Source organism: Podarcis raffonei, chromosome 10 (genome assembly GCF_027172205.1).
Source record: "Podarcis raffonei isolate rPodRaf1 chromosome 10, rPodRaf1.pri, whole genome shotgun sequence".
In the NCBI taxonomy this organism is placed as follows: domain Eukaryota; kingdom Metazoa; phylum Chordata; class Lepidosauria; order Squamata; family Lacertidae; genus Podarcis; species Podarcis raffonei.
In genome coordinates, this window is record NC_070611.1 from 42,945,539 (window position 1) to 42,959,340 (window position 13,802).

Sequence of the window (13,802 nt, forward strand, 5' to 3'; positions counted from 1 at the left end):
ACACTTTGGTTCTGGCTGGAAAAAGCACATTCCTGCTGTGAGATATGTCCTTACAGTATTTCAGAATTAAGGGTACAGGTATGATTTAATCTAGTGTGCTATAGTACAGTATGGCTTCAAGGACAGAAAAACAGAATTCCTTCTTTGCAAGAAGGGTAGCGGAGGAGGATAGTAGGAAAGGGAGGCAACAGCTGAATGGAATATGGAAGTGGGAGAGAAGGACTGGGATGTTGGAAGTTGTTTTTCTGGGCCTTAGAGCAAAGCTTAGAGTTTAAGTGGCCATCTTCTTTCCTTCATGGCCCCCTAGACACTGCCTTCACTTTCACTCTTACTGCATTCCTTAGAATTCACCCTGGAGCCTTTGGTAAGGGATTGTACTTAACTGCCAGTACTTACTATAAGCTGTCACTACTTAGTACACCACGGCTTGAGTCACCTTTAAGAATGGGAAATTTGCAGACTTAAGTCAACAACCAAATTTACACACGTGTTGACTTCTTTCAAATGATTCATTTCAGACACCTTTAAATGTCAATCTATGTTTGTAATATACATAAGCAAAATTTGCCTCCTACATCCAACTTGTGTTTTTTTTAATCTTTCTGGTAGGTAGAAGCTTATCTATTCATGGGGCTGAAAAGCGTGTGCAGATCTACCAGAGAAGAAGCACAGCAAGCCATCGCTTATCACAGCGCCCGTCTGTGGTTAGGCATTCTTCAGTCCCGCAATTCAGAAGGTCAATAAAAATGGAGGCCTCATCTTCTGGATCTGATGGGAAGCCAATCACGCATCAGCCAGGTAACAATGTTTTCCTGATTGCTTTACACAAATGATACATGCTATGAAATGAATTCATAGCATCTGATCGAGCTTGCATGGAAATCAATCTATAAGCCAACATCCATAGATTGATGTTCACTTCGGCCTTTCTCCGTGTGCTTGTTCATAACTGCAGTGGTTATCAGTAGTGTAGAGCAAGTTTGGGAATTTTAGAAAAGAAGATATATTTCACAGCTTTTAAGATTTCTGCTCATAAAATCACCATCAAGCATACTTACCCAGTCTGCTACTTGCTATTTTTAGACACTTAAAGTATGCCAGTATCAGAGTTACCACTGTAATGTTACTTTCTCCATCCTCTCTTTTCGGTACAAACAAAACACTTTATATCCTGCATACCAGGAAAAGCCTGCATTTATCAAAAGTACTAATAGAATCAGCTCTCTTTGTGAGTTCTTGCATAAGCCAATGTCAGCTTGGCAGTGTAGGTGTTTCAAAAGGGCCTGTTGATACACTTTCACAATATAGGGCAGCAAGCAGCAACTTCCTGAGATGCTGACACCCAGTTTTTGTTTTTAAATGTCATTTAGCATACCTGTCTATTTTATAAGCTACCGGGCAGCAAGGGTGACTCTTTCATGTGTGTTTTTCTTCATGACCCAATGTGTAGCAAGCTGTTTACATTCAGCTGGCCAGTGTAAGTTATGCACAGGAACTCCTGCACTTCTGTCCCTTTGTCACTTCCTCAGTTCTCACTGCGCACGCAGACCAGGGTGGCATAGTGGTTACAGTGTTGGACTAGGACCTTGGAGACCAGGGTTCAAATCCCCGCTCTCCCTTGAAGCTCACTGGGTGACCTTGGGCCAGTCACCAACTCTCAGTCTAACTTATCTCACAGGGTTGCTGAGAAAATAAAAGGCAGAGGGGAAGAAGGATGCACAACACTTTGAGCTACTGGGAGGGAAAGGTGAGATAGAAATATTAAAATGTGGGTAATTTCCTGACATTTACTTCCAGGGCAGCTTTTTAAAAAAAAGAAAAGAAAAAAGAAACATGGGGGAAAGGGGGGCTCATTGTATCCGCATTCTAGCTGGCTGAAGCTGGCAGTGTTTTGGACGTGGCAGATTGTCCATCTCTTCACTCTACACTCTCCCTACCCCCTCCATTTAGGATTCCCTTTTCAGTAATTAGTTTTTCTCTCTTTTCTCTCAATAAAAATAAAATAAAACATCTTCCTCTGACACAAACACACACAGACACACAGTTCAAAATTACCAACAGAATTGGTTCATTTCCCCCCTTCATTGTTAAATACATAAATAAATAAAAATAAAACAGATCTTTTTGAGTTATGGTGTTGCACATGCATTTGTCTGTCTGTCGCCATACAGTATTCTGAAATGGCAATTGCTCCTCGTTTCCCATCAAAGGTTCAGGGAGGCAGCAGATGGTTTATGGATAGGGCCAGTGCTATTGCTCTGAGCTGCTCCTGGCAAACTGAAGAGAAACTCTTGGCTGGTTGGCCTCAATTTCTGCGGGGATCATGCTCCATTAAAGTTAAGTGCAATTCACCACCCGGAAAGACAGAGAGCTTTCATTTATAGGACAGAAGGAGTTTCCATTTAAACAAAGCTGCAATAAGATCAGAGCAGCAAGCCTGAAGGAAACCTAGGGTTGGAACTTGAGGCTGGGAGACCAAATTAAACCTTCTCACACATGAGCACAAAGCCCCTGGTGCCGGATTAAACCCTGTGGAGGCCCCATGACAGTCAAACCCTTGTTTGCATTCTAGTGGGATAACATTGAAATAAGAAAGCTTGATTGTAATTTTCTTTCAAGATCAAATCAATATTATTTTGATCCGTTGTCACTGGGCCCCTAAAAGGCCCATTGGCCAGTGCCTACTCTGCCTATTTGGTAATCTGGCACTGAAAGCCCCTAACAAGGCAGGATTATTACCCATCTTTTCACCTCTTATGAAATCTGTTGGTCATAACTCCATTTTCTGAAGAGCCAAGCCTCAGGGGGAAAATGTGTTCATGTGGATATAGGATTTTATACATATAGCGGTCTTGTTGTCCATATGAGCTATTTCCAATAGTTCAGCTACTCATGCTATTTGTTCATTACTTAAGTCAAATGACTGGTTTTAATGTTTAATCAGTATACAGGACACAGATTGACTTGGAAAACAGTCTCCTTCCCATTCAGGTACTCTACTTAGGAACTTGGTATATTAATCTCTTGAGTTGTTCTTCTATTATAAAAAAAAGTTTGTGAGTTGGAACTTCCAAAAGCTAAGAAGATGATTTTTTCCTAAGAAATGCAGCACTGATCAGGAAAGTATATTGGCAGCAGTACATCTTTGTCCACTTGCTGCTACTTATTTACATATCAGATTTGCACCATTTAAAGGAAATCATGAGATTTCTTATTTGTATTAGCCTGTCACCTTTTTTGTGACTCAAATTTTTTTTTTGAGGGTGAAAGAAACCTGCATGTACAATTGCATATTAAAGTCTAAGGAACATAGATTACACATTTACACTCACATTGGTGTGCGTGTGTGTGTAGAGATTAGGAACTGAGAGCATAAATCAGATGTTGGGCTGAATGTGGAAAACACCTGTCCTCACTGCATTATTTATTGATTGTTTATACTTATGGGCATTCTTGACCAAGTGGTGCTCGGGTGGGTTACAAAAATATTACAATTACTTTTAATGTGAGCATTTGGATGTGTAAGGGGTACCTATTCAAGCACTCACTGGCCATTAATATGCCATTAAAAATCATGCAATGTGTAGCTGATTCGATTCTGGCTTTTGGATGCACGTTCAAGTTGCAGTTCCTGATACTCAAGTGGAAGGCTGCTTCCACATGCAGATCTCTTTCTCTGAATTTGGATGCTGATATCTAGAGCATGATGAATATGACAATATCTTTTTCGAAGCTCTGTTAACACTCTATTCCACAGTGAAATTAAAGCAAAAACTAGAAAGCTGAAGCAGTCACTGCAGGATGCAGACGTCTATATTTATCTGGTCACTTCCAGATTGCCTTTCTATTGAACATTAATTATGCTTCATTTGCAGGGAAGTTGTATGATGTCTTATCAAGCACTTGCCTTGCCACATTTTCTAGTACATTTTCCTTCCACTTCCCTTACTGAAAAAAGTCAAGATTTTTCTTTTCTTTTGGGAAGTGCACTTGTTGCACAAGAGCTGCAAATCCACTTTAATTGCACAGCATGAATTTGCCATTGTGCTATTGAATCCCAGTTGCAAAATAACAAATCTGCAAGCACCCTTTATCATTACTTACATTGCATATAATCCATCAATGCAAAAAAGGACTTGTTTTTTAAAAAGCTGCCCATTCCATTACAAATATCCATAGGGTTGATATTTAGTATCTAAAGAGGCAGTGGAGTTCAGAATAAGCTGTGTGAACTGACAAGTACCTGGTCCAAATTCTACCACATGAATGTAGAGGACCTTAACCAATCCACTGTCTCTCAAGTTCAATCTACTCCGTCTGCAATAAGGTGGTGATAATACTGAGATACTGTATAGGGTTGTTTGAAAGATTTCTGAGAGGCAAGGTATGTTGAATGTTCTGAGCACTCAAAAAAGAATATAAATGCTACCTATTAATTTACAAAATGTAGTAGGTGTTATCATCACAGCTTCTCGTAACTGATTTGAGTCAAAAGGTTCCAGTTCATGTTCTGTAAATGGCACTGAATTATACAATACAAAGAAATCATCATAAACAACAACTGTTCTTTTCACTGGAAATTGCTTGTGAGTATATTGTTATTGTTGTTGCTACCATTGTTAGTCGATCCATCCATCCATGTTTGCTTTTATGTAGATTTTGGCCTAGTGTAATTAGGTGGGTTCACCTACTTCATGCAATTTAGGAGGCACAGATTGAGAGCAAAAAACAAAGATGCACTTTTTTCTAATAGTTATTCTTTATTTTATTTTATTTATTATTAATATTTACTAAATTTGTGTACCACCCTTGATCCATAGATCACAGGGTGCTTCACAAGGTAGATCCTACAAAACTGAAGTCTAGCCACCCCTGGTTTACACATAACTTTGGAGAATTGCAGAAATATTTCCATGGCTTTCTATCTCATGAGATCTTTTGGAGATGTAGAGGAAGGTGTCATAGTATTTCTACCTGTTTTCTGAGAGTGCTCTTCTTTGAACATAAAATTAATGCTGCTGGGATTGCCTAGGGTCCATGCAGTCTAGCAACGTCTTCTCAACAAGTGTCCAGCTAAATGTCTCTGGAAGCTTAGAAGGAGGGCAATAAAGCAACAGTTCTCTCACAGTGTTTGTCCTTGGCTTTAGGTTTCCTTTATCTGTCACGCTTGCTGGCTATTGACAGAAGTACCCTTCATGAATTTAAAGCCATCTAAGCTAGTGGTCATCGCTACATCCTGTGGTAGTGAATTTCATAAATTAATTATGTATTGTGGGAAATAGCATTTCCTTTGTCCATTCTGAACCTGCTGCCGATCAATTTCATTGTGTAATCTGAGTTCAAGTATTATGAGAGAGGGAGAGAAAAATTCTCAGTCCACTCTTGGCCTACCATTCATAATTTTATAAAAACTTAAATCATGTCCTCTTTAGTCATCATCCCTAGACTTCAATAATAATATTGATAATTTTATTATTTATACCCTGCCCATCCGGCTGGGATTCCCCAGCCCAGCCACTCTGGGCGGCCTACAACATATCTTAAAACATAATAAAAACATCAATCCTTAAAAACCTCCCTAAACATGGCTGCCTTCAGATGTCTTCTAAAAGTTATTTACTTCCTTGACATCTGAAGGGAGGGTGTTCCACAGGGATGGTGCCAAGCTTTGGGCTCACCTCAGGTAGGTGATCCACCTCTTGGTGGTTTTGTTGCCTTTTCAGTACTTTCCCCAGTGCTATAATACTCCTTTAGAGAAGGGGTGACTATATACAACTGCACTAATTCCACCCCCATGACCTGTTCAGCAGGCAGATATTCATATGTGAGAGTCTCAGAAAAAAAAACATGTTTTGGAATTCTTTAGTATGATTGAGGAAGTTATTTCTTGCTTGCTGCTTAACATCCATGTAGCTGCACGTCTTGAGGCCTAAACTCAGATGGGATGTCTAGAGTGTCCGGGCTTAGCAAAAATGGCCTTCGTTGTCCTGGTCCTGCATTGCCTTATGAAGCATCTGAGCCTGACTGTATTGCTAAAGGAATCCTATATAGTCCTATATAAAGGAATTCTATATAGTCTCCCATGTGACTAGTTGGTGTTTAGGATTCTTACAAGTATTAGCTCTGACATAGTATATACAATAGTTTTTCAGTATAGTACTGGGTGATTCTGAGAAAAGCAAAGCACAAACCAGTCATTAATTATCTTGGTGTGTAGTTCTGTGATTGCATAGAGAGGATGTTGCTGTTTGGTTGAAAGTTCTCTGTGTTGTGCAGAGGTGTGTGTCATAGCATAGGTGTGGAGGTGTACTTGTGTGCTTGCAGTTGATCGGCGTAGTTGTGTATTGTGTGAGTACTTGTGATTGCAGGGTGGTTATGTGGCGCCCACAACAGATTAACCTTCAAAATGTCCCAGTGGGCTCAAAAGTGTTGGTAACCACAGCTGCAGTCAAACAATATCTGAAGGGCACCATGTTAACTACTGCTGTGTTAAAGTCATTTCACATGTTATGGCAAGGAGTTGTTCTCCATCATCCTGCTGATATATGTAGTGTATTCTGCAGCTACCAGCCTGTAATTTTGCTGGCTAGAGTTGCTAGACTATTTAGGCTCAATTTAAAGACTGAATGCCTTTATTTGGAATTAACAGCAAACCGTCAAATTATGTTTACCCTCTTCCTGCCCATATAGTATATGACAATTTTTTTTGTTTAATTTGCACTGTGCAGAAAGGCAATTTAGGAATACTGTGTTGTGCATCACGATTAGATTTTGAAAATGGGTTCTTTTGCTTCTGTCAGTTTCCCCCCGAAATACACTTTACAGTTCACACACAATAAATCTTTGCATCAAGGTATCCATCCTTTATAGTGCATCCTGTAGCGTTGCAGCATTTTATAGATGCTTTCAGCTGGCATGCTGAAGCTTGCCTTTTACAATACTAGCTGGGTGAAGTGATGTGCTTTGGCTTCCTGCTGCTTTCATCTTCATATTTGTCACAGGCTGTATTGGATTTTGACATTTTCTCTGCTTATTTGCTTGTTCTGTTTTAGAGTTGGAACTTGTTATAGTTGAAATTGTTATTTCACTGTTATGCTTCCCATATCCATACATACTGGAATGAGCTTGATGTTGCCATGGTGAAAGAAAATGTGTGATCTAGTTCCAAGAGCAATCCACAATCCAGTAAAGCCAATGTGATTGGGATTAAGCCCCATTTCATTACAACTTTCTACAGACAGCAAATTTAGCAGGTAAAACTCCAATGGTGAGGCTGACTAGATTCTACTGCCAGCTATTCACGTCCCTTTTTGTATCCCCCCCACCCCGAAAACTCAAAACAAAATACAGTGGTACCTCAGAAGTTGAATGGAATCCGTTCCGGAAGTCTGTTCGACTTCCAAAACGTTCAGAAACCAATGAATCATAGAATCATAGAATCATAGAATCATAGAGTTGGAAGAGACCACAAGGGCCATCGAGTCCAACCCCCTGCCAAGCAGGAAACACCATCAGAGCACTCCTGACATATGGTTGTCAAGCCTCTGCTTAAAGACCTCCAAAGAAGGAGACTCCACCACACTCCTTGGCAGCAAATTCCACTGTCGAACAGCTCTTACTGTCAGGAAGTTCTTCCTAATGTTTAGGTGGAATCTTCTTTCTTGTAGTTTGGATCCATTGCTCCGTGTCCGCTTCTCTGGAGCAGCAGAAAACAACCTTTCTCCCTCCTCTATGTGACATCCTTTTATATATTTGAACATGGCTATCATATCACCCCTTAACCTCCTCTTCTCCAGGCTAAACATGCCCAGCTCCCTTAGCCGTTCCTCATAAGGCATCGTTTCCAGGCCTTTGACCATTTTGGTTGCCCTCCTCTGGACACGTTCCAGTTTGTCAATGTCCTTCTTGAACTGTGGTGCCCAGAACTGGACACAGTACTCCAGGTGAGGTCTGACCAGAGCAGAATACAGTGGCACTATTACTTCCCTTGATCTAGATGCTATACTCCTATTGATGCAGCCCAGAATTGCATTGGCTTTTTTAGCTGCCGCATCACACTGTTGGCTCATGTTGGCTCATGTCAAGTTTGTGGTCAACCAAGACTCCTAGATCCTTGTGCAGGATCTAGCAGCTTCTGGTTGGCTACAGCTTCTGGTTGGCAGCTTCTGGTTGGCTACAGGAAGCTTCTGGTTGGCTACAGGAAGCTCCTGCAGCCAATTGGAAGCTGCGTCAGATGTTCGGGTTCGAAAGAACGTTTGCAAACCAGAACACTCACTTCTGTGTTTGCGGTGTTCGGGAGCCAAAACGTTCAACTCACAAGATGTTCACGAACCAAGGTACGACTTTACCCATCAGAGTACAAAAAGAATTCAAAACAGTGTCAAGATCTTAAACATTTTAACAGATGGGACATCCATGCCCAGAAGCTATTCACATCCTTATGAGGTTACTTCAGCACCAGCGTCAAACCCTGGGGTGTGAGTTGTTTCAGTGTATGGATCTTTGCAACTGAGGGGTATAGTGAGGCGTGAATCAGAGAAGAGTCTGTACTGATGATAGCTATGTTTTTGACACAGTGTGTCCTTGACATAGAGGTACAGTTAGTTTTGGATTGGGAAAAAAATTCATCTCCCTACTCAGTTATGTGGCAGCCCTAAACATGCATATTAGGGAGGAATCTCAGTGAGCACATTGAGGCTCACTTCAGAGTGAGCATGCATTGGAATATGCTGTACTCTCCAGATGCTTTGAACCACAACTTCCACCAGCCTCCACCAGCATGGAGAGCAACATCTGGAGGACACCGGATTAGGGAAGTCTGTGTTAGAGAATTTACAGTACGTCTGAAATTGCAGACTTACACAGGGTTCATTCTCTGCTTTCTGCCTGCTTCTAGCCCAGCTGGACACCACTCCAGCTATTGTCCTTCTTGCTGCCAGCTAGTGAGGGAGAGGGACCACCTATTTGCTCTCAGGCTCAGAGCAACATCCTTTGTCAAACTAAGGACCATACTTAGGCCCAGGAAGCTGGCTTGGCTACTTCAACAATAGAATCCTCCAATCTAACAGCAATATATATTATTAATACACAAATTTAATAAAGGGCAATGTCTGATCAAATAATGTAAAGTTCAATATTTCCAAATGGAAAATTCAATTCATAGAATCATAGAACTGTAAACAGAGGCGGTTTTAGGGTAGTGGTTCAGCTGCAATGGGCACCACAACAATGCTGTAGAATGGAGCGTGAGAGGTGGTGGACGTCAAATTTTAGTATTGCACAGGGTATACTGGTACCTCTTGTTACGAACTTAATTTGTTCTGGAGGTCCGTTCTTAACCTGAAACTGTTCTTAACCTGAGGTACCGCTTTAGCTAATGGGGCCTTCTGCCGCCACCACTGCGTGATTTCTGTTCTCATCCTGAGGTAAAGTTCTTAACCCGAGGTACTGCTTCCGGGTTGCAGAGTCTGTAACCTGAAGTGTTTGTAACCCAAGGTGTTTGTAACCCGAGGTACCACTGTACTGCTGAAATTTGAGAGTCCCAAGTCCGCCACTGTTGTAGAGTTGGAAGAGACCCAATGGATAATCTAGTCCAACTCACTGCAATGTAGAAATCGTAGCTAAAGAACCCTGACAGAGGTTTGCATTAAGCAGGAGCAACATCTTCCTTATGCAATTGTTTTGGAAGCAACATACAGAATATTTGAGCAAACAGAAAAACAGATTTAATGTTACAAAGATCATAAAATGCCTTGGATTCCCAGAGATAATTTAGTATAGAATCGTTAATAGATTTATAACATTAAAAGCAAATAAATTTACATCTGTGTTAGTTTAGTTGAGTCTACCCAGAAAAAAACTGGCTTACACCCAACTCCTTTGGCTTTTCATTTAAGGATTGTGTTGCTGTTAAGGGTCAAACTAGGCATGATATTATTGTACTAATGCAATTAATGTGCATGTTTTCTCTTGTGTAAATTGCAGCCAAAAATGCAATGGATGGTTTTGTTTTGTCAACAGTAACTATGGGGAAGAGAAGTTTAACTTGTTCTCTGAGGCTGTTATTTGCGGGGATGAGTGTAGGTAGCTGAAGGTCTGTTTCTTTATGGGGAGGAGGGCATCAGCAGCATGCTGCGGGTGTTACGATTCAATACATGCATTCTCAAACTGACTTTCCCTGCGCTTCACAGCAAAAGTAATTATTCCAGGCAGCTTTAGTGTTTGCAACCGTTGTTTCTTTCCCACCCATCTTCACTGGAGTCACTACTAAACTATTGCAAACTCCGCCAATCTCTTCAATTTCTTTAGAAGGAAGAGAGCATTGTCAAGGTCGTCACCTGGAAACACAAATATCAATAAGACTTGACGCTCAGAAGAGAGATGTGGACTTTTCAGAAATACTTAATGCAATACAAGAAAGTAAGTTACTCTGTGGGGCTCAGATTCTTAACATTGTAGAAATGTTAATGGAAATGAATATATACTTGATTAGTTGAAAGGGGGAGGTGGGAAAGGAACAACAACGCACACAAGTGTGATTCAGAGAAGGTGGCTTAATGAAAATCATTGCATTAAGCGGTGGATTCAGATCTACAGATTTCAGTGTAAAAGGACTTGTGAAGAAATTGTCAGTAAATCTTTACTAGCTTTTATTTATTTCTTAGTGGGATCTGCATGCAGATCAGGTAGAAACATTCTTTGGAATAATTATGTACTGCTTTTCAACAAAAGAAAAGGGTTCTCAAAGATTTCACGTAGAAAGGGGTTGTTTCCAAACATGTGTTGGGCTTTCACAAGTAGAATTCCCACCCTTCAGCAAAGGTACGGAGTCTCACAATGTGTCTGATTGCCTACAGAGGATTTCACTTGGAGAGCAATACATGCCTGGAAGCACCTGCCTCCTCCTTTCCACTCCCGCCAACCCCATTTGAGAACAGATTTGATAATGTCTAGTGCCAGGAGGAGAGGGCTGCTCCACTGTTGAACAGCTCTTACAGCCAGGGGCTTAAATATTGCAAATGAATCATTCAGGTATCACAAATGGGGCATTGACAACAAGTTATTTTCCATGGAAAGTAAATCCTAAATAAATTGGGGGCGGGGAATATGGATGGGCAATGTCGTGTTTATGCTGAGAAGAGCTTGCATGCATTACGAGCAAACAATCCCAATAAACACCAGTCTGGAAGCATCTGAGCCTTGAAGAATGTAGAAGGAATGGTTGTAACAAGTTGTCTTCTGTGATGAATTGCAGAGCTGAAATTACACACGTTTATGATGAAAAAAAGGCTCTGAAAACAAATAAAGAGAAGTGCTTCTCAGGATTTCTGACCAGATCATTTGTTCAAAAACTTTTACATTTTTTAATGTGATTTCCCCAGGAAAACTGTGCACATGGAGGGAGTTTTTTTTCAATGTTGGGGTGTATACACTGTTCCATTTGCACTGATACTCATATATTTTGATGAGAAGGCCACCATGCTTACTTACCTAACTATACAGCGGGGAGGGGGGGCACCTGTGGCATCTTGGCTGAATGTGACCATTAGCCTAATTTCATGAGTGTGCCAAGGAAGGGGTGGCAGAAAGAGAGAGAAAATGGGGGTACTGTGCCCCCAACACAGTGTCTTGAAAGAGAATGCAGCGTTGCAGAAAAATGGTTTCCCAGCCCTGCTATTGCATGGAGAGTTGTGCACTTTAAGTAGCACTAAAAATAAAACATTCTCTTGAGTTTTTCTCAATTGTAAAAACTTCTCAAGTGCGTCTCTCTCTCTCTTTCTTTTCCTAAGTGACCCACCCTTTGTAATTAGACATTTAACCAAATGTGAGCAACAAATAGGAAATATTTATAAGAAAAGAGCAAAAAGTGAGCTGGTCTACGTATTGGTTGTTGAAACATGTTGCATTTTTATATTACGTACTACTAGACATTTATAAAGCCTGGCATTGTCGTTCAGACTAGTTAGTATTTTGAAACCAAAATATTAGTTCAGAAAGCCATAATTATTTCACTCTACTTCTCAAAACAGGGTTAAAGGTGTGTTGGTATGTGACAGGCATAGGTATTCCTGGTGTTAATATAATTTACCACTGTTTCACAATTCAAAGGTTTCTTTTTGTGTTTAGTTTTAACTTTACAGATGTAGTTCCTAAAAGTCTGGTTCAAAATATTTCTTATTAGTTGTGATATGTTCCTATTCTATATGCATTTCATTTTGATAGTGTTCATTTTGATAGATATTTAGAAAAAAATGTTGATGGTTTAGATTGCTGTTGTTTTTAAATTGTTTACCTTAGTTTTGTAAGATGCACTGTCCTTTTACTGTATAATTTTTATGGATAGCTAGTTTACTGTAATCACGTGTTTTCGTTTTGCTTTGTACATGAGCTGCCTTGGGAGGCCCTAAAAAGTGGCATGGAAAATTTTTTAATGCATTTTGTCTGGAAAGAGCCAGCCAAATAATCTAATTTACCAAAGCAGCTCACATTAATTAAAAGGGAACACACAATGCTTAAAATAACACTTTGTTTACAAATGAAAAGTCACAAAAAGAAGAAGCAATGAAGCATTTCACTCTTTTGAACAAAAATTCTCCATTTTGGTCCTTGGCTTTCCAGGCTTTGTAGTGTGATGGCACACATGGCAATAAGTTCAAAAAGGCTGCTGAGAATTAGTCAGTATTCACACTCTTGGAATGGAGTTATTTATTAGTTTAGGAATTCCAAGGCACAAGAGGAGTTTATTTATTTGCAGCTGCTCCAAACTGCAAAAACAGATTTTCGTGTTATGTACACAACTTCCACATAAGTATGCATAGTATTGAGCAGCAAGTTCAAATGTGCTCTCCTGCATAGGGCTGTAGCCTTTATGTGTCAAAAATAAAAGTGGCATAGCAAGTGTACATCCCTAAAAAAAAGTAGGCACAAAATGCTTACATTTGTGGTCCCTACTGGTTACTTGGAAACCACATTTTTTCATGCTCTACTTTTTTTTTACATGGATTTGTTTCCCTATTCTTGCATTATATTATCTCACAATCTTAACTTTAGCATTGTTAGATGCTGAACAATAAAAATCATGGCAAGCCAGCAGCCATTGCATTTCCCCCCTTAATCTTGGTGAAAAACAGATTTCTTTTTTACAATGTTATTCTGTTGAACTTTCGGCTGCCATCCTCTCTAGAATGAAAACTAGGCAACGAAAGATCACACAAATGATACCAGAAGCTATTTCAAACATTTCCCATTAGTGCTTGTGCCCTTGTGAACTCTAGCTCATGTAATAGTGTGTCTGTCTATTATAATGAAAAGGGTTTAACAATATTCTGCATTCTACTTGAACGTTACATTTTCTCAGTAAGCACCGTTTGCACAAACCTGTTTAAAATGCAGTCTTACAGAATGCGGCCACCAAAAACCATACCAAGTCATAAAAACCATAAGCCAGAGTCCTGTCTGTGGATACAGTGAGTGATGTATCCACACACAGAACAGTTGGTGTGGGAACCAACCAGAGTGGTGGCAGCCCTGGACTTAATCAAGATTGGGTCCTGTACTTTGTAACTTGTTCATAAATGAACTAGAATGAGCAGTGAGGTAGCCAAGTTTGCTGATGATACTAAATTGCTCAAAGCTGTTAAAACAAAAAGAATCATAGAATTGTAAAGTTGGAAGGGAGCCTGAGGATCATCTAGTCCAGGGGTCTGCAACCTTTAAGATAAAAAGAGCCACTTGGACCCATTTCCGAAGAAAAAAAAACTGGGAGCCGCAAAACTCGTCATTATAAAAATAACTTTTTTGTC

At 40.1% G+C, this 13,802-nt stretch overlaps 1 protein-coding gene across 5 annotated transcripts in view; it reads left to right on the top strand.

The window, feature by feature from the left end:
• ANO4 (anoctamin 4) overlaps positions 1-13,802 on the top strand; it is a 128,545-nt gene that overhangs the window by 44,375 nt on the left and 70,368 nt on the right. For 3 of the 5 annotated variants that reach the window (XM_053405842.1, XM_053405843.1, XM_053405846.1), the window contains 2 exons: positions 610-798; positions 10,309-10,419. In XM_053405842.1, coding sequence (XP_053261817.1) covers positions 610-798; positions 10,309-10,419 — 300 coding nt within the window. The remainder of the gene's footprint in view (positions 1-609; positions 799-10,308; positions 10,420-13,802) is intronic. The other 2 variants (XM_053405844.1, XM_053405845.1) reach the window with 1 other exon arrangement.